At 48.4% G+C, this 24,345-nt stretch overlaps 10 protein-coding genes across 10 annotated transcripts; 5 read left to right on the top strand and 5 right to left on the bottom strand.

Annotated features, from left to right (window-relative positions):
- Nucleotides 1-509: 509 nt before the first annotated feature.
- On the top strand, nucleotides 510-3,063 carry EI90DRAFT_81962 (uncharacterized protein). The gene is made up of 3 exons (XM_039068094.1): nucleotides 510-674; nucleotides 727-2,325; nucleotides 2,383-3,063. The coding sequence occupies exons 1-3, from the start codon at nucleotides 623-625 to the stop codon at nucleotides 2,979-2,981; spliced, it is 2,250 nt and encodes a 749-aa protein (XP_038919548.1). The 5' UTR covers nucleotides 510-622; the 3' UTR covers nucleotides 2,982-3,063.
- EI90DRAFT_3043966 (uncharacterized protein) lies at nucleotides 2,959-5,710 on the bottom strand. Its single transcript, XM_039059300.1, has 5 exons — nucleotides 5,175-5,710; nucleotides 5,040-5,117; nucleotides 4,595-4,982; nucleotides 3,628-4,547; nucleotides 2,959-3,579 (listed from the first exon to the last, which is right to left on the bottom strand). The coding sequence occupies exons 1-5, from the start codon at nucleotides 5,383-5,385 to the stop codon at nucleotides 2,990-2,992; spliced, it is 2,187 nt and encodes a 728-aa protein (XP_038919547.1). The 5' UTR covers nucleotides 5,386-5,710; the 3' UTR covers nucleotides 2,959-2,989.
- Nucleotides 5,711-6,691: 981 nt separating this feature from the next.
- Nucleotides 6,692-7,448, bottom strand: EI90DRAFT_3043961 (uncharacterized protein). Its single transcript, XM_039059299.1, has 2 exons — nucleotides 7,127-7,448; nucleotides 6,692-7,040 (listed from the first exon to the last, which is right to left on the bottom strand). Exons 1-2 carry the CDS (start codon nucleotides 7,213-7,215, stop codon nucleotides 6,896-6,898), a joined length of 234 nt encoding a protein of 77 aa, XP_038919546.1. The 5' UTR covers nucleotides 7,216-7,448; the 3' UTR covers nucleotides 6,692-6,895.
- A 559-nt stretch (nucleotides 7,449-8,007) lies between these two features.
- Nucleotides 8,008-9,184, bottom strand: EI90DRAFT_3043957 (uncharacterized protein). Its single transcript, XM_039059298.1, has 2 exons — nucleotides 8,643-9,184; nucleotides 8,008-8,595 (listed from the first exon to the last, which is right to left on the bottom strand). Exons 1-2 carry the CDS (start codon nucleotides 8,768-8,770, stop codon nucleotides 8,331-8,333), a joined length of 393 nt encoding a protein of 130 aa, XP_038919545.1. The 5' UTR covers nucleotides 8,771-9,184; the 3' UTR covers nucleotides 8,008-8,330.
- Nucleotides 9,185-9,440: 256 nt separating this feature from the next.
- On the top strand, nucleotides 9,441-10,178 carry EI90DRAFT_81926 (uncharacterized protein). The gene is made up of 2 exons (XM_039068093.1): nucleotides 9,441-10,106; nucleotides 10,155-10,178. The coding sequence occupies exon 1, from the start codon at nucleotides 9,555-9,557 to the stop codon at nucleotides 10,056-10,058; it is 504 nt and encodes a 167-aa protein (XP_038919544.1). The 5' UTR covers nucleotides 9,441-9,554; the 3' UTR covers nucleotides 10,059-10,106; nucleotides 10,155-10,178.
- A 5,138-nt stretch (nucleotides 10,179-15,316) lies between these two features.
- On the top strand, nucleotides 15,317-17,060 carry EI90DRAFT_3043949 (cytochrome P450; the record flags this gene model as incomplete). Its single annotated transcript, XM_039059297.1, is given in 11 exon segments — nucleotides 15,317-15,351; nucleotides 15,406-15,412; nucleotides 15,423-15,521; nucleotides 15,591-15,690; nucleotides 15,755-15,893; nucleotides 15,965-16,074; nucleotides 16,133-16,149; nucleotides 16,205-16,230; nucleotides 16,279-16,425; nucleotides 16,491-16,634; nucleotides 16,707-17,060. Coding segments are annotated over 7 exon segments (614 nt in total), but the record flags the coding sequence as incomplete, so codon positions are not given.
- Nucleotides 15,402-15,572, top strand: EI90DRAFT_2911026 (uncharacterized protein; the record flags this gene model as incomplete). The annotated part of the gene is made up of 1 exon (XM_039054414.1): nucleotides 15,402-15,572. A coding segment is annotated over one exon (171 nt), but the record flags the coding sequence as incomplete, so codon positions are not given.
- A 381-nt stretch (nucleotides 17,061-17,441) lies between the features above and the next one.
- Nucleotides 17,442-20,833, bottom strand: EI90DRAFT_3152322 (acetate--CoA ligase). The gene is made up of 8 exons (XM_039065784.1): nucleotides 20,368-20,833; nucleotides 19,807-19,956; nucleotides 19,238-19,744; nucleotides 18,989-19,140; nucleotides 18,320-18,893; nucleotides 18,172-18,253; nucleotides 17,960-18,107; nucleotides 17,442-17,894 (listed from the first exon to the last, which is right to left on the bottom strand). The coding sequence occupies exons 1-8, from the start codon at nucleotides 20,515-20,517 to the stop codon at nucleotides 17,624-17,626; spliced, it is 2,034 nt and encodes a 677-aa protein (XP_038919541.1). The 5' UTR covers nucleotides 20,518-20,833; the 3' UTR covers nucleotides 17,442-17,623.
- Nucleotides 20,619-21,770, top strand: EI90DRAFT_80126 (uncharacterized protein). Its single transcript, XM_039068069.1, has 2 exons — nucleotides 20,619-20,993; nucleotides 21,078-21,770. The coding sequence occupies exons 1-2, from the start codon at nucleotides 20,719-20,721 to the stop codon at nucleotides 21,397-21,399; spliced, it is 597 nt and encodes a 198-aa protein (XP_038919540.1). The 5' UTR covers nucleotides 20,619-20,718; the 3' UTR covers nucleotides 21,400-21,770.
- Nucleotides 21,679-24,310, bottom strand: EI90DRAFT_3119194 (Peroxin-3; the record flags this gene model as incomplete). Its single annotated transcript, XM_039063186.1, has 6 exons — nucleotides 21,679-22,108; nucleotides 22,492-22,617; nucleotides 22,740-23,103; nucleotides 23,163-23,307; nucleotides 23,374-23,989; nucleotides 24,147-24,310. The coding sequence occupies 6 exons, from the start codon at nucleotides 24,308-24,310 to the stop codon at nucleotides 21,679-21,681; spliced, it is 1,845 nt and encodes a 614-aa protein (XP_038919539.1).
- Nucleotides 24,311-24,345: the final 35 nt, after the last annotated feature.

The following is a 24,345-nucleotide window of genomic DNA, read 5'->3' as shown; positions in this document are numbered from 1 at the left end:
AAAGCGATCAAGGGACTGTGGTGACTTCACGCGAGAGACTTCAAGCGGCGAAAACACAAAGGGCACAGATAGCGGACAAGCCTGAATACTGGAAACCCTGATCCAGCTGGTTTGAATCGTTTATCAGTCATGGCGCTCTAGTCTACCATGGTCTTGGTTGGGACGAGGGCTCCCAACCTTGCTTCCGGTGTGGGCCTTGTAATCAGCTTCGGTGAGGGTTGCACGCACACGATCGGACATAGATCCCACAAACTGCCTTTAACAACTGCATCTGAGACTTATTTCGGCAATAAAAAAATTGTGCTCAGACAGGCAGTGAAAAGCGGTGGCAGTGCAAGACGGCCGTTGTTTCTTCGCGACGGGGGAACTCGGACTTCGCACACCGTCAACGAATGACAGTAGCTTAAGCTTGATCTGAGATACCTTAGCCTCTGGATCGGATTTGCGTGTTTGTCGGACGCGCTTCATCTTGGACTAAAATTGGCCTACTACGACTTGTCTGCTCTTTACCTTAGTTTGGCGTTACCTCGTCGGGACAGTTGAAGAACATTCTGGAGTTGCGAGGTTCTCTGCGCTGGAGAATTGACCCTCTTCCCTCCCAAATTGCTGTATGTAATAAGGGATGGCTGCGTCTTCTGTCGAAGTGCTGGGGCAGGGAGGAACAGTGACCTTAGGTCTGTGGCGTCTCTCCCGGAAACCCTCTATTCACCAACTGACTCACATAAGGTCTTTTACCCAAACTCCGTAAGAGGATGAGTCCCTCCCTCCGCTCAAACACGATATATGCCTATAACACCTTGACACATCGAGAACACGAAGATCAACCATATACCACGTCGAATGCACATACCCAAACCACCGCCAACTCTTCCTCATCACCCGAGTCTCTCCCTGCACCAACACAACTTGTCTATAACCCGCCAGGGGAAAGCCATTTGCGAACTTCCTTCACGGATTTCTGCGACGCAGCGTTCGGAGCTCCGCCTCCTAGTTTACCAAAGGCGGCGGAACGCTTGTCAAAAAGTGACACTTTCCTCGCTTACAGAAAGCAATATATAGAAACGTACGATCACAAAAAACTGAGTCCTACATACCCTCACGATCCAGATATTGAACTTATGCGTCTATTCAACTTGATATTGGTCGAGGCTCGGGACTGTGGATTCACCCAACGCTACGCTCACGATATTCACTATGCTAAGCGCATTTCAGCCCAAACGAAAAAATCCAGATCAGGATCATCTCCTACTCCTCAATGCCTTGGTGTGGATGCACAAGCAACGGACAACGGAGCACTGCAATTTGAATTTTCCAATGCGCTTGTCATCATTGAGGCGAATACGAGTCTTATCCCTGTTCCTGGTTCCGACGAAAGCAGATCATGGACGCCTTCGTCACATGGGTCACCGCAACCTTCTCTTGCAACCGCATTTTCGATCCATCCACCTCATCATCATTCCCCTGGAGGAATGGAAAGACGTCGTCGCGAACCGATCCTTGATACTTCTGTGGGGTTTCCGTATCGTACACAGAAAAGACAAAGGTCCAATCACGTTGTCGATTCTATCATACCTGCACAAAATGCTCCCCCTTCTGCCGTTCAGGACGATCCTCCGTTCCTGAAACAATACGCGCTTTCCACGCTATCGTCAGTTGGAAATAGGCGTCACGTACTAGGATTCCATATTAACGGACTAGATTTTCAATTCTGGTATTTCGACCGTGCAGGATCTATCTGTTCATCTACTGTCAACATTCTACACCAGTCAAAGCAGTTCATCACTTCGATTATTCAATTATCTCTCGCAGACAAGGAATGTCTTGGCTATGAGGCTCTCTTTCGGGCTCCAATGGGTTCAAAACGTCGATCATGGTCAGACATTCGGGATCATGAAGTTGAAGTAGAAGGACATTGGTTCAAACTCATTAGTGTCGTCCATTCTTCTTCATCATTATACGGACGAGGGACTTCCGTGTACGAGGCCACCAAAATACCAAGCACAGCATCATCGCACTCTTCGGGCGCATCATTTTCTGAATCCGATCACGTTGTCGTCAAATTATCATGGCAACCCGTTTCGAAACATCTCGAAGATGGGCTCTACCGTCTAGCTCACGAGAAAGGAGTCAAGGGCTTAGCAGCTTTACATGCGTCATGTACAGCCTTCGTTTTATCCGAAGGTCACATCCGTCGCACGCTTTGTAAAGTTGGATCCTATCAAGATCGCGAGTTGCGTGCGCAAGTATTGTCACCCTTTTGTGTTCCTTTGTATACGGTAGAGAGTATAGACACGTTCAAGGAGGCGTTTGTATCGCTGGTGGAAGGTTCGTGTTTGCTTCCCCGCACGCCTTTTCTAACTTCGTGCGATTAACCTCTTCCAGCCCATCGTGAACTATACAACAAAGCTGGAATATTACATCGTGACATCAGCTACAACAACTTAATGGTCGACTCCAATGATCATACTCGAGGCATTCTCATTGACCTCGATATGGCTGTTCGCGATAGAAACCCGGGCACTGGAGAGGTTCTTGATGTTCCTGCGCTTCCTGGTGGCACTGTAGCATTCCGATCCGCCGATTTATGTGGCCCAGAACCTCTCCCCCGGGCCCTTTATCGACACGACCTAGAGTCTTTCTTTTACGTGCTTTTCTTAATGTGCTACGAGCGCGCGGATATACCAGAGAAACGAGATTACTTCTCAAACTGGAGCTCTGGAACGTGGGCAGATGTACGTGCTTCCAAGGAAGGTTGGTTGTTGATTGCACCTTCGGCACCGATTCCCGATGCGGTGCCACTTGTTACCACTTGGATACAGCCCCTCCGACTGGCATTTCGCAACGGCTATTCATCCAGAAACCGGAGGAGCAAACGTCTCCTATTGAAACCGGATTTGCAGAGCCCCTTTGACGACCAAACGTTGGGTGATCATATCACATACGATCAATTCATAACTATCTTGAAGGCTCCGGGCCTATAATCATGTAATCATTGTATCGCAAGCTCCAGAGCAGCTACAAACTTGGCATATGTGATGTGATCATCAGCAGTCTCAACGTTCGTCACCTCAGTCCTGTATAGCAAAGCGTCCTGACCATCGGAAATAAGAAAGCTCAACTGGACAAGACACTCTATGACGCCCGAATGGGAGAGACCGCTCTCTTCGCATTCCATCAATCTTGCAATTACTTCCTGCACTGTCCGATCGAGGAAATACGTTTTCCGGGCCCTACGTTCGTCTACGGTGTCTTGCTCCCATTTAGACACAATTTCCCCCCACTCGACGATACTGGCTTGCGTTAGAACAATTGACCAAAGGAGCCAAAAGAACGATTCGAGATCGTGGCGATAGAAGCGGGCCTGAGATTCTGTTCGGAGGAGATCAATGGCAAGAAACTTCCCATTCAGTGTGAAGGCAGTTTGCTCTAGATTCTCCGGGGGATGAGAATCCGGCCCACTAGCAAAATCCCAGTCGATCAAAAATCCCGTTGGTCCCCCATCTACATCCATACACATGAGATTGTCGACGTGAATGTCCCGGTGGAGTATGTTTGCTTTCGCAAATGCCTGACGATGTACTGAAGACGGTTGAGCTTCTCAAAATGAGGCAGCGCTGTTAAACTCACTTTCAATGGTGGAAAGGAAAACTTGGAAAAACACTTTGGTGTCCTTATTGATATCGATGGACGTGATAGGCTTCAATTTGTCAGCCATGACAATAGCTTCAAGATATCGCATCGGACCGAATTCATGACCAGGGAGATGTTTCATGAGTGCACCCCGTGGCCCTTCCTCTGCAAGACTGGGGAATTTCTCCGAACAGAGAATTTCCGGTATGCCCTCAACTCCCTTTGCCAACAGGAGGGCATAATGGTCTGCCTCCGAAGGCTTACGGTCGCAGGGTTGGTAAGAGAGCTTTAGAACGTATGGGGGTTCCGACTCGGTACCGAAGGTTTTCTCCCACGCAGGGAACACGGTCGTGCACCTCCCAGTGAGCCCGCGTGAGATATGAATAGGCTTAGACGCGTCGAATGAGATGAGCCGGCCGCCGATGGTGATCTTCTGGGAATCGACAGGAATCGGCCATTTGATGGTATTAAAATGAGGATTGAAACCAAGGCCGGAAGGATTTGCGCCCGATATCGCCACCATGTGCTGATAAAACTGCTCAAAATGGTCTTCCTTCCGAAGGTCGATAACTTCAGTTCCTATGGGTCCAGAGCGATCGTAGTACCACATTTCGACGAAGTGGCCAATGACAACCATGCCATAACAAAACTGCTTGAGCGGGTTGCTCGAGAGTTGTTCCAACCCGTAGCTAGCAAGTTGCTGCCTCCCGTCCAATCTCACGCCGCCATCCTTCTTCAACTCATTCTTAATCTGGTCCTCCGTCATCCCCGAATTCGACTTGGGAGGGTTCAGTGAAGCCCCGAAGTTCTTCGTTGTCTTCAAGTCAATGACAAGGTGGAGATTTCTCCAATTCAAATCATCGGCATTTGTTGGGTCGCTCTTTTCACTCGGCTTGCGGATAACGACTCCATCAGGGCTGATGAAATTGGTTAACCGTAGTGCCAAACGAGGTCACTAGGACACATACCCTCGCGCTGCCCCCCGACCGCGCCACCGATCTTTCGTTTCCTATGCGACGGTACATATTCATATTCACTCAGCCCTGCATTGTCACGCAAAAATCCGTGCATGAGATTCGCAAAGGGCGTGTAGAGATCTTCCTCCTTGCTGCCCGGATTCTTCGCAACCTCCAAGTATTTGTCCCTTAGCTCGAGTAATTCATTTCGTAGCTTGTTGACCAAATTTGCGGGAAGGTCTTTCCAGGTGGGAAACGTGGCATCTAAAAACTTCGCGTAGGGAATGCCTCTGGCGTTCATCTTTCCTACTTCGCATCTTAATCTACGATCCTCGGTCCGTCGGTGACCATTTGAGTTGGGAATACCTGCAACCGTTGAAGATGACCGCATTTTGCCTGGGAGAAATGAAGTATTGAGAGCGATGCACTCGAAGCCCAAAAATTATTGCTTGCCATGCCCACTGCTACTCGACTTAACCGCCTTTGAGCGGACTTGTGATACCTCCACAAGTGTGACGTCCGACACAGAACCTGAGGACGCAAATGATTCACGCACGTGCGAAAGCAGAGAAAACCTGATATGCGTACTCTCTCCCTTTGCTCCATTCCTGTCCTTCTGGACCTTTACTGTCGTCCGATGTTCACGCGTCGAACGAGTTTCTCGTGCATTTCGCCGCGGTTGGGATGGCTGAGCCCGCGATCGCCCCCGAGTAGTTGGAACTGTCTTGAGCCCATGGGTACCCAGAGCGCGACACACTCTCCCATGCGAGTTCGATGTGGATCGAGCCGTTCCTTTCATGCTGCCTTCTCAAGACTTTAGGGAGTGGGGAAGAGGGTGCGGGCAGGACTGAGAAGTGGTATCGATAAATAGTCAACAAGGCGGCATAGCACCGTTGGGTGGCATGGCTTGATTGAATTCAATTCCAGTTCAGTGGCCAAAATGTTGCTCCTTGAACAAAGGGTTCCCCAAGCGAAACACCACATGCGGAGTTGTCATAAAATGTGGCATGCTAGAACTAGTAGCATTGGTACAAGCCAACCAGGCAGCATAGCACCGTTGTGTAGGATGTTGATTTGGCCCACAAAGGGTACACTGAAGTACACAGAGCCAAACAGCACGTGGGGTGATGTCATAAACGCTTTGGCGTGTTTACATAAGCTGGTGCCAAAGTCATTGGATGTCATAGAGATGGTTTATCGCCGCACCAGGAATTGAATTGGTCAGTCTTCACGACAACACTGGCAGATCGTCCAGACTTAGTTGGATAGGACCCAGGTGCTGCCAACAGCCTCAGCGAGTTTCATCATCAGAGTCAATGACTATGGAATTGCTCATATGGATCATTCCGCAATCATGGACCCATTTCGCCTGGTTAATCAAGTAGGCCCAACACTGGCATATCCAGAGTGCGTCGGAAGCGAACAGGATTGTTGGAAAACGCCGCCTATGCTGCTCCCAATCTTGAGGATTTTAGCATGTTGGTATTGGAGATGGGGAAGATTCGCATGGTCCGTTGTTGAAAAAATCGCACGGTCACCGGTCTCCTCAAGTTGAGACTCGCAAAGTTAACACATGTCGCTTGCGTCCCCCAGTAAACTCAATTTCTGCACCCCCGGTAGTTATGGTGATGTAGGTACAGCGCTCACTTTGAAATGTCCGTCCGGTAATGCGCCGGATCCGGCTGGGGGCTTTCACTACGGTGCCGCCCCAAGATTGACCTCTCATTCTTGCCACCACTCGGCCTGAGTTCTTCCTGCTCTTCTCGCGTCCACATATCACCCTCAACTCAATCTTACGCTTAAGGCAAGGCTTCGTTGTCTCACAGATCATTTGCTCGGACGCCCTCTTTTCCGGAGTTCAAAAATAAACGCAAACAGGATCCGAGTTGGTCAACAGGTACGTGGCGATATCTCCGCTGCTGGTGGATTAGGTCACACCAGCAAGCTCCTCTGAGATGCGGCCCGAGCAAGCATTACATCACCTCCCTTCTGGTGGTAGCAGGCGAGGAACAAGAAGCCTGGACAGTTTATGAGAGTGCAAACTTAGCCGAGGAGTGGAACTTGGAACCATTTGTGCCGAGCGGATGTATGTAGATATGCTCAGATCAGACCATGGACAATATTATGTGATACGCGTCGTGAGCACTTTGATACAGGCTGTATCTGGGTGAAGCTATTGGCAACTATAGTAGGTAACACTAATAAGAGTGCAGGGAAAATAGAGCTTTCATTCACCTTATGAAAGCCGATATCGCTGGGTGTCTGCACTCCCTCCCGCTCCCATTCGCAAAAAGAATCGAATCTTGTCCTTATATTTGGACCACCATCGGGTTGACACGTGAAGCACTCTTCCCGAGGCGTCTTCTCGACTGTTTGACCGTTTCTCGATGTCGTTTTTTGCATTTATGCAGCAGTTCTGACCGTGTTTCCCCCCATCGACGCTCGATCTCTTCACTGTATGACGCAATGAAGGGATGGGGAGGCAAGTTGTCAGCAAAACGTCTAGTACAGGAGGCGTAAAACGCGATGGGGCAACATACTCAGTTTGGACTTTCCAGAATCCCCCAGACTCGAACCATCTCTCTTCCCTTGCGATGTCAAATATATCCTTAGCCTTTGAGCCTTTCATTTTCCCCTTCGCCTCGCGAGCGAATGGAGGAATTTCAAAGAATAATGGAGTCTGCGGATCAAACGTCACCGCCGCACCCTGACCACTTGCCGGGATGGAAATGGGGCCGGAGGATTCCACCGGCTCAACGAAGGTAGAATAATATTGATCTGGCTCATAGATGGCGAGATCTTCCAGTTCGAAATCGGAGAGCGCGCCGCTGAACCCCAGATTTCCGAGAAGCGAGAATCCGGCTGAACAAGAATGCGGCCATCATCGGTAAGGCACGAGAACAAACTCTAACTTACAGTCCTGTTCTTGTGGCTTAAAAAGATCTTTCAATGACACGGATTGAATGGCTTCCTTGATAGATGGCACGGCGACGTGTTCACGAGATTCCTCTGTGGGGCTGTTACGATCTGTCCTTTGCTGCTGGATGCCGTGACAGACCTGAAAGCACGGGGTTTTGGGAAACAAGAGAAAGGTTATGCGCAGAGTTACTTGAGGGGCGCTTCAGTATGCCATTCTTTCTTCCTCTCTGGAAAACGGGGTGAGAATAGTCTATAGATTAATAGTATGGGACACGCCTTTTCGCTCGCGGGGCTAAAATGAGGTGTGTCTGCCGCACTCCCCGACGCGCTCTCCTTCGGTGGCACCCCTGATTTCATCCCGTCCTTCAGCTGCTTGGCATTATGCGCTGCAGGGTCCGTTGCATCAGGTCGTCGTTTCATTCCTTTTCTTCAAAGCGTAAGTACTAGTAGTCTGAATTACTGAATCCCCGAGTAGATCCACGTGAGCACAAAATGTGACAAACACCACCAAGGTCGAAGCAGGTTCTCTTGAGAATCAAATTATCAAGGCTTCGCTATTCTGCATTTCGACATGTGATAGGAAGATCGACATGCGCCCACCACGTTGGAGGCATCTGTGATTTTTTACTTTCTGATGCGCGTTACAACCTGTGCATGGATTGGTCGTTGCGATCGAACTATGGGTCTACGATGTCTTCTAATAGACTCAGCGTAGTCGCAACTTGCGACCTGAGTCGCAATGCTTGCTTCGTCACATTCATGCAACCGCTGACCTCAACGAAGATAACCAACGAGCACCTCGACGAGCATGTGTTCCTCGTGAATTCACCTCGTAGCCAAGGATTGCACGACACTCAGCATGCACGACATGCTATGAAGTTTTTGGACTGCGGAGGATGAGGTCCATGCAACATTGGACCCAATCAACTCAATAATGAAATATCCTCCAAAGGACACAGAGGGTATCAGATATATCCTGTAACGGCGCAGAATCCATAAAGGGAACCAATCGGCAATAAAGAGGACAAAGTATGTTTCATAAATGACGCGTTTCCTTGCATTGCCGTTGCCTCCACTTTCAACGATAGTTGTAAGCGAAATGTCGTTGGCGCCGCGTGCCCACTAATCCTCCTTTAGGGAACAGGAAGAAGTGCGATGATTCCCTCAAGAGGTGGGGTTGCCAACCTGTCAACTACATCATGTCCGGTTTGCCAGTGCCCCCTACGACTCCGCAGCGCTGGTCTCATTGCAAAGTCTCTTTGCATTTACGCTCAGGCATATACTAATCTAGGTCTTAATTGACGGACTTCAGCACTCCCATGCCGAATTGTGGCATCTGCAGCGTTCTTCGCGCACATGTAGAACGATCAGAATAAATTCCGGGGTGTTATTGGTCCCGGAGAACCTCCTAGCTCCCACCCCGACACGGCAATACCACTTGCCAACACTAGCCACACAGTAAAAGTTCTGAAGGAGCTCGCAAACAAACTATTTCAGCTGGAAATTCCTCTGACCAGTGATCACAATATACTTAATCTGATTACTTGATTGGTACTGGTTTACTCACAGCTTCCTAGCAAGCCCTCATCAAGCGGCATATTTCTAGCTTAGTCGCACCATTGGAACTCAGTCCATGCGCCATCTTTGGATGTCAGTCCTTACTCAGCGCATTCCATGGCGTAGGGGACGGTAGTACGGAGCCATGGGATTTGGCATGGACTGTTAATATGAGCACGGGATCGTCTATGCCTCACTAGTAGTGCTTCTGAATTCCTCTCCGAATCCCCCTCCAAAGGGACGTTTCCAGGGACGGCCGACATTGGTCCAGGAAGATAGTATTAGACAACTCGGGACTATGTAAAGCCACAGCCTTGGTTGCCGCGCCAACACGGTCCTCTGGATGTTCACGTTGCTGGGATACTATACTGCTGAGCTATTGGGTTGTTGCCATGGGGTTGAGAACCGGAGCAAGTGGAACAGGAGTACCCGCTTGGCAGAACTAGCATTTTGGGGTGTTTAGGCAGGGTATCGGTCGTACTTTATGAATATATGAGGGGTTATCGGGCATTCTGTATTAGCCCGATCATTTCGCTGGTGGGATTATATAGGCTAGACTTCCGGTTCTTTGCCTGCGTGTTCATTACAGATCCAGCGTGCAGGACAAATCCCTCTATATATTGGGTCTTTGGGTACTTTCTAGTACTCCATATCTCCCTGTTCAGGATGTACCACTTTTTCTTCGTGGGTGTGGTCCTTGCTATCACTTGGCTATTCCAGCAGAGAAACAAAAGGAAGCTACCCTACCCTCCTGGACCAAAAGGCTATCCAATCATTGGAAATGCTACAGAACTTAAAGTATCTCACTCATGGGTGTATTACCAGAAGTTAAAAGAACAATATGGCACGTACCCTACGCTATTGATACAAAACCTCGTGATAGAGCCAAGAGGAATTAACATAACATATAGGGGACGTTGTTTATTTGTCCGCTATGGGGCAACCCATACTCATTTTGAACTCTCGCAAAGCCATTCAAGATCTTGTCATCGATAAAGCTGCCATATTTGCCAATCGTCCCAAATTGACGATGTGCGGCGAGCTGTAAGAGGATATGTGTCTTCTTGACTGTCGAGCGCTTACACTTCACAGCGTCGGCTGGGAAAAAACTATCGGGCTGGCCAGTCAAGGTCAGAGGTTCAACTGGATGCGGAGATTGGCCCATCAGTACCTCGGGAAGCCTGCCATTCAAAACTTCCATCCAGTGATCGAAAAATTGGTGCATGAGCTTTTGAAGCCGTGCTGGACATCCCCAGACACCTTTGCGAATATTTTCAAATTGTGAGCCCGTCCTCCCCATTATGATGGATTTCGTCTCAATAGTTCCGCATCAAGCTGTTGTAACTCAGGTTATGGCACCTCTGAGGATGACTTTAGTGTTTATACAAGTAGTAGAAACAGTATATACAGGGAGACTTGCCTGAGGATGACTTTAGTGTTTATACAAGTAGTAGAAACAGTAAAGTCCGACTCAGTAGTCATGTGACTCATATGGAGTGAGATTGAATAGAAAGAAAAGGATAACTTCAACACTCCCCCCCAATCTAGCTCCATCTTCTAAGTCCCAATAATGAGCATTGCTCTTGGTGAAGATCTCTAGGCAGTGCCTTGGTTAGAATATCTGCACAATTACCCCTAGATGGCACCCATTCAACCCTCAAATTTCCCAAGTCCACCTGGTCTCTGATCCAATAATACTTGGTATCCAAGTGTTTCATCCTCCCATGATGTTCTGGATTTTTGCTGACCTTGATGGTAGATTGGTTGTCCATTTTCAGTGGGAAGCAGGCTTGAGGATAACCAAGTTCTTGAAGTAAATGCACCATCCATATCCCATCTGATGCTCCTGCATTGGCTGCAATCAGTTCTGCCTCTGTGGTGGACTTGGCCACAACATCTTGACGTCTGCTAGACCAGTTGACACAAGATGCTCCAATGAATGAGGCATAGCCAGAAGTAGAGCAAGCCTTCTCTGTGTCACCAGCATAGTCAGAGTCAGAAAAGACAGAGGCAGTAACTCCCCCAGAAATAGAAGGCCCAAACTCCAAACAGAAATCCAAAGTCCCCACCAAATACCTGAATACTCTCTGAACTGCATGCCAGTGAATTTTGGCTGGACATGAGTTGAAACGACTGAGCAACCCAACAGCATATGCAATGTCAGGTCTGGTACCAATGGCCAAATACATGAGGCTCCCAATTGCACTCAAGTATGGCACACCCTTCATAAACTCCTTTTCCTCTCCAGACAGATGGTCGACTTTAGAAAGAGTGATTTGGGGGTCAAGGGGTGTGACAACAGGCCTGGAATGTTGGTGGTTGAAGCGTTGTAAGATGTCCTGTGTATGTTTTCGTTGGGAAAGCCAGATCTTGCGATTTGGTCGATTTCTGTGCACTTCTAGTCCAAGGATGTAACTGAGCTCCCCCAAGTCCCTCATCTCAAATTTGGACTTAAGCTCTGCTTTGAGTGAAGTTAGAGCAGCCAAATCATTGCAGGCTAGAGTGAGGTCATCCACATAGACTGGAATAATGACTTTGACCTTGTCCTTGGCCCAAACCCAAATGGAATTGTCACTAGGACACCTCTTGAAGCCCAGATCTGTGAAGGTCTCATGCAACTTCTGATACCACTGGCGAGGGCTTTGTTTCAGACCATAAAGAGACTTCTTCAAGTGGCAAACTAGATGCTCCTTCCCAGGCTCCACAAATCCTTCTGGTTGCACCATATAGATATCCTCAGAGAGATCACCATGTAAGAAAGCAGATGACACATCCATATGATGAATCTCCAAGTCCTCAATGGCAGAGATTGCTAGAATGGTTCTGAGGGAGGAAAATTTGGTGACAGGGGCAAAGGTTTCTGTGTAATCCAAGTGGGGTTTCTGGGAGAAGCCTTGTGCCACAATTCTAGCCTTGTACCTTTCAATGGATCCATCAGAGTTCTGCTTGATCTTGAAAACCCACTTTGATCCAACTGGTTTCCTCCCCTTTGGAAGAGGCACTAAGTCCCAAGTGTTATGAGAGAGCATTTGGGTGTATTCCTTTAAAGCAGCTTCATGCCAGAGAGCCCAATCATCTCGTGTTTTTGCTTCTTTCATTGACTTGGGCTCAACTGTAGAAGTAGCTAAGGAAAACTCAACCATCTCCTCAAGGGACAATGCCTTAGACTGGGATTTGGCAAGTAGGGCAGCAGCAGAAGCCATAGCCAGTTCATCCTCTGATGAATCTTCCTCATGGAGTTCTTCAGCATCTGCATCAGACTCAGAGGATTCAACACCAGGGGTGGACTCTCTAGCTTCCCACTTGCTGACTGGGGGTGAAGGGGCAGGCTTTATTTTCCACCACTCACCAGGGGGTTTACCAGCATTGGATCTAGTGGTCCTACGAAGAGTGGGAGGTTCAGGAGGAGCAGGAGTTGAAGAAGGTGAGGGAATGGGAGAAGGTGAAAGAGAAGGTGAAGGAGGTAGTTTAGGAAGTGGATGGGAATCAGTGTCAGAGGGCAAGAACTCATTGTTAGGCAATGGAGTAAAGCGATTTTGAGATGAAGTACCTCCCCCTGACTCTGGCACTGAGTTAGAGTTAGAGTTAGAGTGTAGAGGGAGATAAGAAATAATGGAGTGGCTAGAAATCCCAGGCATAGTTTGTTCATCAAACACTGCATCCCTAGAAATGATAATCTTCTTAGTGGATGGGTTGTAGAATCTCCAACCTTTGAAGTCAGCTGGGTAGCCAATGAAGATACAACGTTCAGACTTTGGTTGGAAACTTGTTCTCTTGTCCTTTTGAATATGCACATATGCCTGGCACCCAAAAACTCTGAAATGAGAGACAGAAGGCTTGTGTCCAAACCAGCCCTCATAAGGTGTGATCCCCTCCACAGCAGAAGAGGGAGAGCGATTCAGGACATGGAGTAGAGCACCCAAAGCATGTCCCCAGAATGAGCCAGGTAACTTAGCTTCATTCAGGATGGAGGTGATGCCCTCATCGAGAATTCGATTAGAGCGTTCAGCAACTCCATTCTGCTGAGGAGTTGAGGTGGTAGTGTGCTCCCTAAGAATGCCATGTTCCTTCATAAAATCATCCATTTCCCTACTCATGTACTCCCCCCCTTTATCATCCCTAAGTGCCTTGATGCGATAGCCAGTTTGGTTCTCAGCAAAAGCCTTGAAGATCTTGAAGGCAGCAAAGACATCTGACTTCTTGTGAAGGAGGTAGATAGTGCGATAGCGAGTGCAGTCATCCACAAAGCTAACCCAATACCTATGCTGCTCAGGGGTTTGAACTGACACTGGACCATGGACATCTGAGTGTATAAGTTCTAGAGGCTGAGTACGTCTATTTGAAGCAGCATGAGGGAAAGGGGAGCGATGGTGTTTGCCAGCTATGCAGTGTTCACAAATGTCAGGGAGTGGGGAAGAGAGAGAAGAGGTCCCAATGTTCAAGTCCTTCACATATGTCCCAGAGATAAGTTGTTTGAGTCGATTTCTACCAATATGGCAGAAACGATGATGCCAGAGATCAGGAGATGAGGGAGTGGCCCTCAGAGCAGACTGAACCACTGTAGAACCATCCAACAAGGCACTGTTCTCATCAGAGACAGAAGCTTCAAACAGAAGTTGAGAACTACGAGTGAACTTCATTGTTGACTCCTTGATGGTCACCTCAAAGTTGTGCTTTCTAGTGAGGGAGAGAACAGATAGGAGGTTGTTGGCAAGTAAGGGAACATGGAGGACATTGGAGAACTCGATTTGGCGTAAGGGGACTTTATTCTTGATTGGAGTAAAGACAATGGTCCCTACACCAGCAGCATAGATGATATTGTTGTCTGCGAGACGAACAGGGACTTTGCAAGGAGTATATTCCTTGAACCACTGACGATGTGGAGTCATGTGGGAAGTTGCACCTGTGTCTGCAATCCAATAATCTGGTGCTGAGCTGGAAACAGAAGAGAGGGCACTGGCATTGCCAGCAAGTTCCTGAGGCTGAGTCCTTTTTCGCTTATTTGCACAGTGTTTTCTAGACTGCTTCATTTTCCGACAATTAATGGTCTTGTGTGAACCCCTGGTGTTGCAAAAGGTGCAGTGAAGGAGGGATTTGGATGGGGAAGCAGTGGGAGTGCAGCTGGGAATGTGTTGATAGGACATGGGATGCAGGAGGTTGGATGTGGTGATATTGTGCAAACGACTAATGCGATCGGTGCGAAAATTGGAGGGACGAAAGGTCGTCAATGTTCAAATTGTTGGTCCGAGTTTCAAAGCGATCGATAAGAAAGTAGAGCCGCTAGAGCAGTTTCAAATCGCAGAAATGTTTGCCTTATAACAGGCAAGCGAGTGATGTGATCGTCGCGAAAATTTGCGTGATGATAGAGACCTAAACGATGTATGTTGTCTATCGATTTGAAAACGATCTACACAATTGCTGAGGTGCTGTAGCTGTTTTAAGAATTGCTATATTTTAACACTCGATTTTTTGGATGAATGAGTGATGCGATCGATGCGGGAATGACAGCGCTGCGAGAATGATATACGAAGTAGGTCGAGTATAAATTTTAGCGCGATTCGTCAAAGGATAGAGCAGCTAGAGCAGTGCCAAGATGATGGAATTGTTTGTCAATTATCAGCAGAGTGTGTGGTTCGATCGGCGCGAAAATCGGAGGGTGTCGAGTTCGTCGAACGGTGATAACGTGGTAGCGATTTCGCGTCGATTGAAACAAATCTCAGGGTGCTATGGCAGAAACTAGCGTAGAGAGACTTTCAGAGGTTGATTTGAGCAGCAGGGAGGTGTGTTTTCAACCAGGTGGATAGAGAAGTAAGCAGATAGGTGAAAAGTCAGCCTAAGCGCGAAAATTCTGAAAGCCCTCAGTAGTCTGGGCTCATAACCTGTTGTAACTCAGGTTATGGCACCTCTGAGGATGACTTTAGTGTTTATACAAGTAGTAGAAACAGTATATACAGGGAGACTTGCCTGAGGATGACTTTAGTGTTTATACAAGTAGTAGAAACAGTAAAGTCCGACTCAGTAGTCATGTGACTCATATGGAGTGAGATTGAATAGAAAGAAAAGGATAACTTCAACACAAGCACCGTGTTGAAGATTATTTTTGAGTCTCTGTATGGAATCACTCCTGCATCACCCGAAGACCCGGTCTGTATATTTCTCGCTCATCCCATTGCAATTCTGACATTCAGTTGCCCTTGAATCAAGCTCGTCACGATCATGAGCAGGGCGGCGTGTACTTTTGGCGAAGCGAGCCAGCCCGGAGCGTTCCTTGTCGATACATTCCCTATATGTGAGATCCGACAAGAATAAGATTTCACCACCGGTCATATCAATCAGGTTTCAGTGAAGCATGTTCCATCTTGGTTCCCATTCGCCGGTTTTAAACGTCAAGCAAGGACTTGGGCTAAGATCGCCCACAACTCTCTGGAATTACCATTTGAGGTGACCAAGCAAGACGTTGTACGCCGCCTCACTCCTCTCCCCACTTCGCTCAGCGATATGCCTGCGTGACTAATATCTGCTCTTCAGCTGGAAGGAGCAAGCAATACATCATTTACGGCCAATATCCTGAGGGATATAGGGTTAGAAGGGGATTACGAGGATCTAAAATATCTCTCAGGGGCTCTTGGTAAAGCCTCCCTTTAGTGCATTAGTGCACCATGCGCGTAATATTCATTTTTCCACCCTTCCAGTAGGCGCCTCTGTAGACACTACGGCCACTACAGTTGGGACTTTCGTCTGCGCTATGATTCTTAATCCGGAGGCTCAGAAGCGGGCCCAACAGGAAATTGAATCTGTAATCGGATGCAATAGATTGCCTACATTTGCAGAGTCAGCACCAATCCCGCTTACCCACATCTATATACGTTCCTGATTGGTTAATGCGATACTGAATTTTTAAGCCGGGAGAGTCTTCCGTATGTCGAAGCTATCTTGAAAGAAACATTACGGTGGCAGCCTGCCGCGCCCATTCCCCTCCCGTACCGGTGTTCGGAGAGCGTTGAATATGAGGGTAAGTATGGCCATAATGATAACAGGGTTGGGATTAATCTGATAGAGCCACGAAAAAGGGTATTTCATCCCCAAGGCAGGCTTTCCAACTACGCGATTAAATGAGTATTAACCTTTCGTCCACCTCAAAGGACGCGACCATCATTGCGAACTCCTGGTTCGTTCAAGCTGTTTTGGGAATACTTGCTTGCTTATTCCCCCACAGGCACATATCCCGAGACGAGAACCTGCATCGTGACCCGGAATCCTTCATTCCCGAACGCTTTTTGGTCCCTCCGACTTTTCGATTTGACGCTGAGGATGCAGGAACACCCCTGGATCCCACAACGTACGTTTTTGGATACGGACGAAGGTGGCACACCCTTCTTCCCAAGTGTTGACAATTACAAACCTGAATTTGTCCATCCGCTTATGTAGGAAATGTCCTGGGATCCACTTTGCTGATTCGATGCTCTGGTTTACCATTGTTACGCTTCTTGCTACGACTCGTATCCTGCCTGCAAAAGATTCAGATGGGAAAGATATCTTGCCGAGGGTAGAATATACTGGAGGGTTGGTCCGGTAAGTGTAACTTCATCCCGGCTATCGAATCAACAAGATGGATACCTAATACTTTGTCAAAACGTTTGATAGGGAGCTCCTTCCAACGCCGTATCATTTTGAGCCGCTTTCTGCGACTCATGCGGCAATTGTATCAGATCTGGTCACTTCCATTGAGTGAGAAACGCAACCCTCTTATACTCCGCATGTATCCCTTGGCCTTTCTCCCTCAGCGAGGTGAAAGTAGTCATCCTCACTTTATTAGGACTCTTCCGTGAGTAGAGGGGAAGACACAAGTCATTGTATAACTTCTGTACTACTGCGGCGCCACAATTTTCTCACCCTTTATGTGTTACCACACGAACATGCGCTAGTTCAAGTATGACCCCCGTAGCTGGAACGCTAACATAAGTTCTGCCCACGGACAATAGATGCTGCATGAGCTAGTCCAGAAATATAATTTTGTCATCACTTGAGGCTTGGCAACATGACTAACTGTATTCAATTTTCTGGCGTGTATGAAGATCTTCGCTGTTAATTTCATCGATCTTCGTACCTTAAACCCACCTCATTCCCCATTCCTGCAGAGGGAGGGGGTCAGTGTGCCCCAACTTCGCAGCTGTGGGAGATCGGTGATGCCGTATACTGCGACCTTATATTATATATACCGTCATGCATATGCAAGGTATTTCTGGGTCCGAGCCGATCGAGCTTCGCCCTGATCATAGAAGAGATGCACACTCCGTACTACGTAGTAGCTCCGTAAACTCTTTCCACAAAAATTGCGCAATCGCATGCCCATTGACGCACGAGGACAACGACTTTATAACAGACCATACAGATCATAGGTATGTACGTACACTTCATAACAGGAGAGAGAAACATGACAGAAACAACTTTATTACATACCGATATCATTCACAGAAAGAGATCTTTTGAAAAAAGGAAAGGAAGGAAGAAGAGGAAGCCAGCCAGCACATAGGTAAAGGGGACTCCCCCGCTCGCTCTCCCTACAATTTTGCCTGAGCTTTGGCCACATACTTCTTGATATCCTCCACGACGCTCGGATCTGCAAGGGTGCTCAAATCACCCAACTGGTCCCCCTGTCCATCCACGATCTTTCTCAAGATCCTCCGCATGATCTTTCCCGACCGAGTCTTCGGTAGATCCGAAACGATGAAGATTCGTTTCGGCGCTGCGAACGGCCCGATGGTCTTTCGTACCTGGAGGATGAGCTCTTTAACGAGGGAGGAGTCGTCTTCCTTGTTGTATTGGAAGTCGCTGAAACAACACAAGGGAAGAAGTGAGACGGTGTGGAATTAGGGGACAAAGAGAGACAGACGTACGGCTTGAGAGTAGCAAAAGCATTAACGGCTTGGCCGGTCAAATCATCCGCAGTTCCAATGACGGCAGTCTCGGCAACACCACTATGGAGGATGAGCGCGCTTTCGATCTCAGCGGTCGAGAGACGATGTCCGGAAACGTTGATGACGTCTGGGACAAGAACATTAGCCAAACCCTCGCCCAAATGCACAGGGAACGGGGAGAGGTAACTCACCATCCACGCGCCCTTTGATCCAAATGTATCCATCTGCATCACGAGCAGCACCGTCACCGGTGAAAAAGTATCCGGGGTAAGGCTACGAAATAGTCGAACCAATGGTTAGCCCAATGCACCTTATGAATGTGAAGTGTAACTAACTAACCTTCATGTATGTCTCTAAATACCTCGCATGATCCCTCCAAATGGTCCTCGCGATACTTGGCCAAGGCTTCGTAATCACTAGCACACCCTCGTGAGGTTTAACCTTTCCTTCACCCAATCGACCAGCAGCCACAGCCTCATCCTCAACGATCTTCCCCGAAGTAGGGTCAACAATTGCAGGATTAATTCCCCAGAACGGCAACGTTGCGCTACCGGGTTTAGTGGGAATACCACCAGGCAAAGGTGTAATCATGATGCTACCAGTTTCGGTTTGCCACCACGTGTCAACGATGGCACATTGTCCCCTTCCCACGTGTTCGTTGTACCATAACCACGCCTCAGGATTGATGGGTTCACCTACAGTGCCTATGACTCGGAGAGAGGTGAGTTTGTAGGGGGCGGCATGTTCTCCACCATGACGACGGAGCAGACGAATAGCAGTTGGGGCACTGTAGAAGTGCGTAAGTTGGTGTTTATCGACCGTTTGCCAGTAACGAGAGGGAGTTGGGTAGACGGGGGTTGATTCGAATACGGTCGTTGTCACGCCATTTGCAAGAGGTCCGTAGATAATGTACCTGTAATTGGAAGGGAAAGGAATTGAGTCAGCAGTGTTGATTATACAGTTTGAATTGGATTGTCCCAAGGAAGGAAAGGAGAATATTAAACTTACGTGTGACCCGTGATCCAACCGACGTCGGCCATGCATGCAAATTTGTCCTCGGGATGAACATCAAAGACGTACTTGACGGTGAGTGCCGCACCCAGAAGGTAACCACCGGTGGTATGTACAACACCCTTTGGCTTACCCGTAGAACCAGACGTCTAAACCAAGGAATAGAATAGAAAAGCCACTGATCAGCACTCAATAGAACCGAAGGAAATGAAGCTTCCCTCAAAAGCAGTGAAAAAGAGCACTCACATAAAGAATAAACAACGGATCCTCAGCACTCATCACCTCTGGAACGCAATAAGCGGGAACCTTCTCGATCTCCTCATGCCACCACTTGTCTCTTCCCTCAACCCAAGGCACAGGCTTTCCGGTCCTCTTCAAAACGAGTACATGCTCCACACCTTCAACCTCCCTGAGGGCAGCATCGACAATAGCCTTTGTAGCAATTGTCTTGCCGCCTCTCTTCCCTTCATCGCTGGTAATAACTACACGACATCCACAGTCCTTCACGCGGTCCCTGAGAGCTTCAGATGAGAATCCGGCGAAGACGACGGAGTGAATGGCGCCAATTCGGGCACAGGCGAGGAAGGCGGCTACAGCATGCCAGGTCATGGGAAGGTAAACCGAGACAGTGTCGCCTTTCTTGACGCCGAAGGATTTGAGTACATTAGCGATACGGGAGACTTCATTGAAAAGCTGAGAAAAAGTGATGATTTTACTGTCAGAAGGCTCGTCGGCTTCGTATATGATAGCGGGCTTTTTGAGGTTGCGACAAGCAAGGTGAGTTGACAGCCCAAAGACAACGTAAATGAACACACCTTGTCGGGGTTCTTGTACGCCCATCGATCAACGCAATTATAGCTGGCGTTCAAAGCGCCCTCGACGAACCACGCTATATCTCCGCGCTCAAAGGATCCGGTACGGACAGTCTTGAAGTCACGATGCCAATAAAGTAGCTCGCGAGCGGCCTAGAACAAGGAAACCAAGGCACAAGGCACAAAAGAAAAATTCCAGAATGATCGCCACCCATTCAAGATCCAGGGCGTGATGAAAATCGGTTGCCGTGGGGTACCAAGGAGCCGAATTTACATGGCATTTCCAATCGTTCGGAAGCAAGCATTTTTGGACCATGTATCGAAAGTGTGGAGAAATCGAATCACAAGGACGAGAGGAGACGGGGACCGCAACGAGATCAAGTTGTATGGGTCGATATCGAAGAGTTGAACAATCGACAGGATGGGGATGTGCAATGATCGGAGACGTATGGAGGAAGCAACGGAGTCCATCAGTAAATTGCGCAATGTCTTCGCATAACCCTCTCTCTGGAGCGCGCTTCTCGAATCGAGAGAGAGTCCAGAATCAGATGGACATGAACTCACGTTAGCCCACCACTCATCGCTCTGCTCGCCAATCGTCTGGCCGTGGAACGTTTTGTACGCGGCGATGTCAGGTCCAACATGAACTTTGGGACGTGTTGGGTCTGAACCATTCGTGCGGGGAGCGACAGGGAAAGCCTTGACTTCTGCCATTTTCGCGATCAACTACTTTGACTTGTCGATGGGACTTGGAGAAGAGATTTGGAGTGGGGGGATGGGTTTGGGTTTGAAATCCACTTTCGGGGGTGGTCTCTTATATATATCCTGCCTCGCCGTTGCCTAAGGATTTGGAAATGAGGACTAAATGTACATTACCATAAATGCTCTGTCACAAGAAGCAACACCTTCCGTCATATGCACATACCACGCTTCCTGCCTCAATGTACTTTGACTACACTGCTGTCATCCAAACCCTGGATAACCCGATCGATCCATTCATGTGGGTCATTAGATGCTGAGAGTCACACGGCAATCTCCACACTTCACCCAACACATGCATGGATGAAAAGTGAGAACGGGCAATACGCACCGCGGGCTTTTTCTGATGCATCACGATCTTGTCTTGATTTGCGACTTACTTTTCTCGGATGGAAACTGCTTTGTTCCTTTTTGATATTTGAGACAGCAAGGCACGGCTCACAAATTTCAAGTGATAAATCAGTGTGGGACTGACCAGCGTTACATCTTGGGACCCCCAAAATATGTAAACATAGCGGTAGCTGCTATAAGCCAGCAAACGGGGGCGATAGACATCAGTTTCTCCTTTTTTTTTATGCAGGCACAACCCATCGGACAACCCATGAACGCGATATAGCTGCCAGGCCGGCTGGCGACGGAAACTGGTCATGCACAACAAACATTATCATTCCACGCATCCGTCATATCTTGTCCTGGAATGAACTAAACAACAACGCAGAGAATGCTATCATCTCTTGCATTTCGCCCAGCGCCTTTCACGCAATAAAGTCGGTTTGGAAGGGAATGTGGGATTGCACCGAGTTAGCGCGCCGAACCAGTGAGTTCAAGGCAGAATGAAAATATATCAAAACCATCCCACGAATCGCAGGGTCAACGCACCCGTCCACGGACGTAAGAGTGACGAAGACCCAGAAGTGTTGGCGAGATAATCAATCGAGCGTGGCCAACCCGTGTCGGAGCAGGCCATTCATGCAAAGCACAGGTTTTCCGGGGCCCACGATGCGGGAGTATAGAGAAAAAGGAAAGAAGATATTATCAATAACCGTAATAATTTTTGTGATCAAAGATAACACCGCCACCAAGGAATCACCCCACGAGGAGGCGACAGTCCAGCTCTCAGAAGAGCCCAGAAAGGGGGAACAGAACCATGCGCTCGCCACTCACCTCGACAAGTTCATTCGGAATTCCGTTAACCGCCAAATGAGCCCACCGAGATACTCCCGGCAATATCGCCGCAAGCCTCACCTTCTCGGCCCTTTCTTCGACCCCTCTCCCACTCTCATCATAATCCCCCCCACCTTCGTGGCTTCCCATCCCATAAACGTTTTCTCTCAAATTGCGCATCAACGCTTCTACGCCTCTTTCGATTGCAACGCCAAGTACGACACCGAAATCTGCACTTGATGCGAAGGCAGAAGTCTCGTCTAGTAATGCACGGAGCATCGGGTCTATGTAGGCGTCATGGGAAGAAAGTCCGCCTTGGAGGAGAACAAATTCTGTTTCATGATCGGAATGAGAAGATGGTGGGAGAAGTGCTCGGAGGAAGCTAGTGCGGAGAGCAGATACGAATTTGACGAGGTGAGGCGTAGACAATCATGGAAAGTGAAGACAAAGTATATCAGTGAATTGGTTAAGAGTTAAAATGATGGGAAGGGGACGAATGAATGAAACGCAGAATAAGGTGCAGATGACTTAAAAATGAATCAGGACGGGTGATATCGGGTTATTTGTTGCGAACGCTAAACCTCTCGGAGCTTCCAACAACAGTGGCAACTCCTTAGGCTAATGTTTTCAGCCTCGGGATGAGACGCCGGAAATGAATATGAAGACGCACGCCACAAAAGGGCAATCGTGAAGCTATCCGCGCCACAAAGGGTCGGAATGAAGGAGGAAAGCGACTGAAAAAATTATCTAGATATATGGACTCACTTTACACGACGTGCCTCGGCTGAGATGTCCGCTCCGTCGGATTCGTTCTCAAATTCCACCCTTTTCCGTACCTCACTTATTAACCGCTCGACATCTTGCGGACCCAAATTTGCTTTGAGGGATACGCTGTCGGAAATAGAAGAGACGAATAATAGTCAGCATTTTCTTTTCAGTTAAAACAAATGCCAAGAAAAACAAGCGGAAACGGAGGGGGCAAAGCAAAAGAAGCGAAACCAGAGCGGACGGACCTTTGAAAAACATTCTCGACAGCCTCTCTAACTCGTTCCCCTACATCCCTCCAACCCACATTAAGCAACCACCAACTCATCGTCAGAAACTTGCGCTCAGTCTCCTCCGTGAGTGATTCTAACTCATCAATACCGCCTTCCCAACGTCCAGGCTCTTCTTCATCCTCGTCCTCACCAGGACCATCGCCAAAAAACAAACCACCAATGGAAAAGTTGGCAGTGACTTCCTCAGCTTGACGTGCCTCTCGAGCAAGTTGACGGACAGACTCGACATATTTCCGAGTCCCTATGAGATTAAGTTGGATGTGAGTCAGGAGTGCGAGCAAGGTTGTAGTATAAATGATCGTTAGAGCTCGGCTGAAAGCTGGACCAATGCGAGCGGCATTAGATGAGCCTTTCGGCGACAACATCGTGCACACGAACCTAATACTTTCATCTCACGCCATAACTCTGTCTTTTCCTTTGATGTCAAGGGCACGTGTTTATGTATTTCGGGAGAAGGAGGCTGGAACGTTATCAATTCTGGTGCAGCAGATTGGCGCGTTATTACCGAGGAAGCGTCAACCAGCTAGCCGAGATTACAAAGCGAATAATTAAATTCATTTCCCGACACTAGGCAACAACATGGACTCACGACGCCGCTCTCTGCAACGCTCCCTTCGATGGATATTTCGCTCTCTGTGCCCTCAGTAACGTAGCCCCCACTTACGCCACTATCGCTGAACCCTGTCTCGTGACTGCTAGTTGGACTTCCATCCACGGCGCCTGTCAATGCTAGTGACCTTGCGAGCTGCGCCTGCTGTGCTCGGAACTCTGTGACCCAATCAAGGCCAGCAGACGAAGATTGCATTCCGGAAGTATCGAACGATGGACCGGCGTGGGATGTTGCAGAAGCTCCTGGAGGTGGCGGTTGGAAATGAGATGATGGGTTTACATGAGGTGCTGACGAGGATGATTGGGGGCGGGAATGAGGTGGGTGGGGTCCATCGTCTGTCAAGTCGCTCGCAGCTGTGCTTGTAGGTTCGGATATTACAGAGTCGGATAATCCCCTCGAAGGCCCTTCAGGCTGTAAATGGGCGGCGCTCAAAGGTGAATTCTTCGCCTGAGATGTGGTCGTGCGTGATTGTTGGAGTTGAAGAGTGATTCGTTCTACATCCATTTCTTCTAGTATGGAATTTCCTAGGGTCGGCAAGAGGGCAAGAATATGATAGCTACAATCCTCTTGGTTTTGTTGGAAACGTTTCCGGAGGCTGTCGTTTTGAAAACATCGGGATCATCAACCCAAATGCACGGCCAGCATAGGCATATCAGGACATTCAATTCGATGCACCAGTTGTGAAATTCAAGAGCATGACGATTAGTTAGCATAGATATACCCAATGTGCTCGAGCTTAAGTGACCACGTACTTTTCCCTCGCAGCTCGATCTTGGATGACTTTGTCGCGCATCTCTTCCAATCTCCCCCAAATGTACTGCGCCATTAAATAGAAACCCCCGAAAAATCCAGCAGCTGTTAACAATCCCCTCCGCCGGTCCCATAGCCAACCGCGCACAGCTTTGAGTACTGGCATCTCGGGCACACTGTTAATGGCCTCCTTTTAGTCGC

The sequence above is a fragment of the Cantharellus anzutake genome (genome assembly GCF_015039405.1).
Source record: "Cantharellus anzutake strain C23 chromosome Unknown EI90scaffold_10, whole genome shotgun sequence".
Lineage (NCBI taxonomy): Eukaryota > Fungi > Basidiomycota > Agaricomycetes > Cantharellales > Hydnaceae > Cantharellus > Cantharellus anzutake.
Note: the sequence above shows the minus strand (reverse complement) of the source record. Positions and strands in the feature narration are given on the sequence as shown.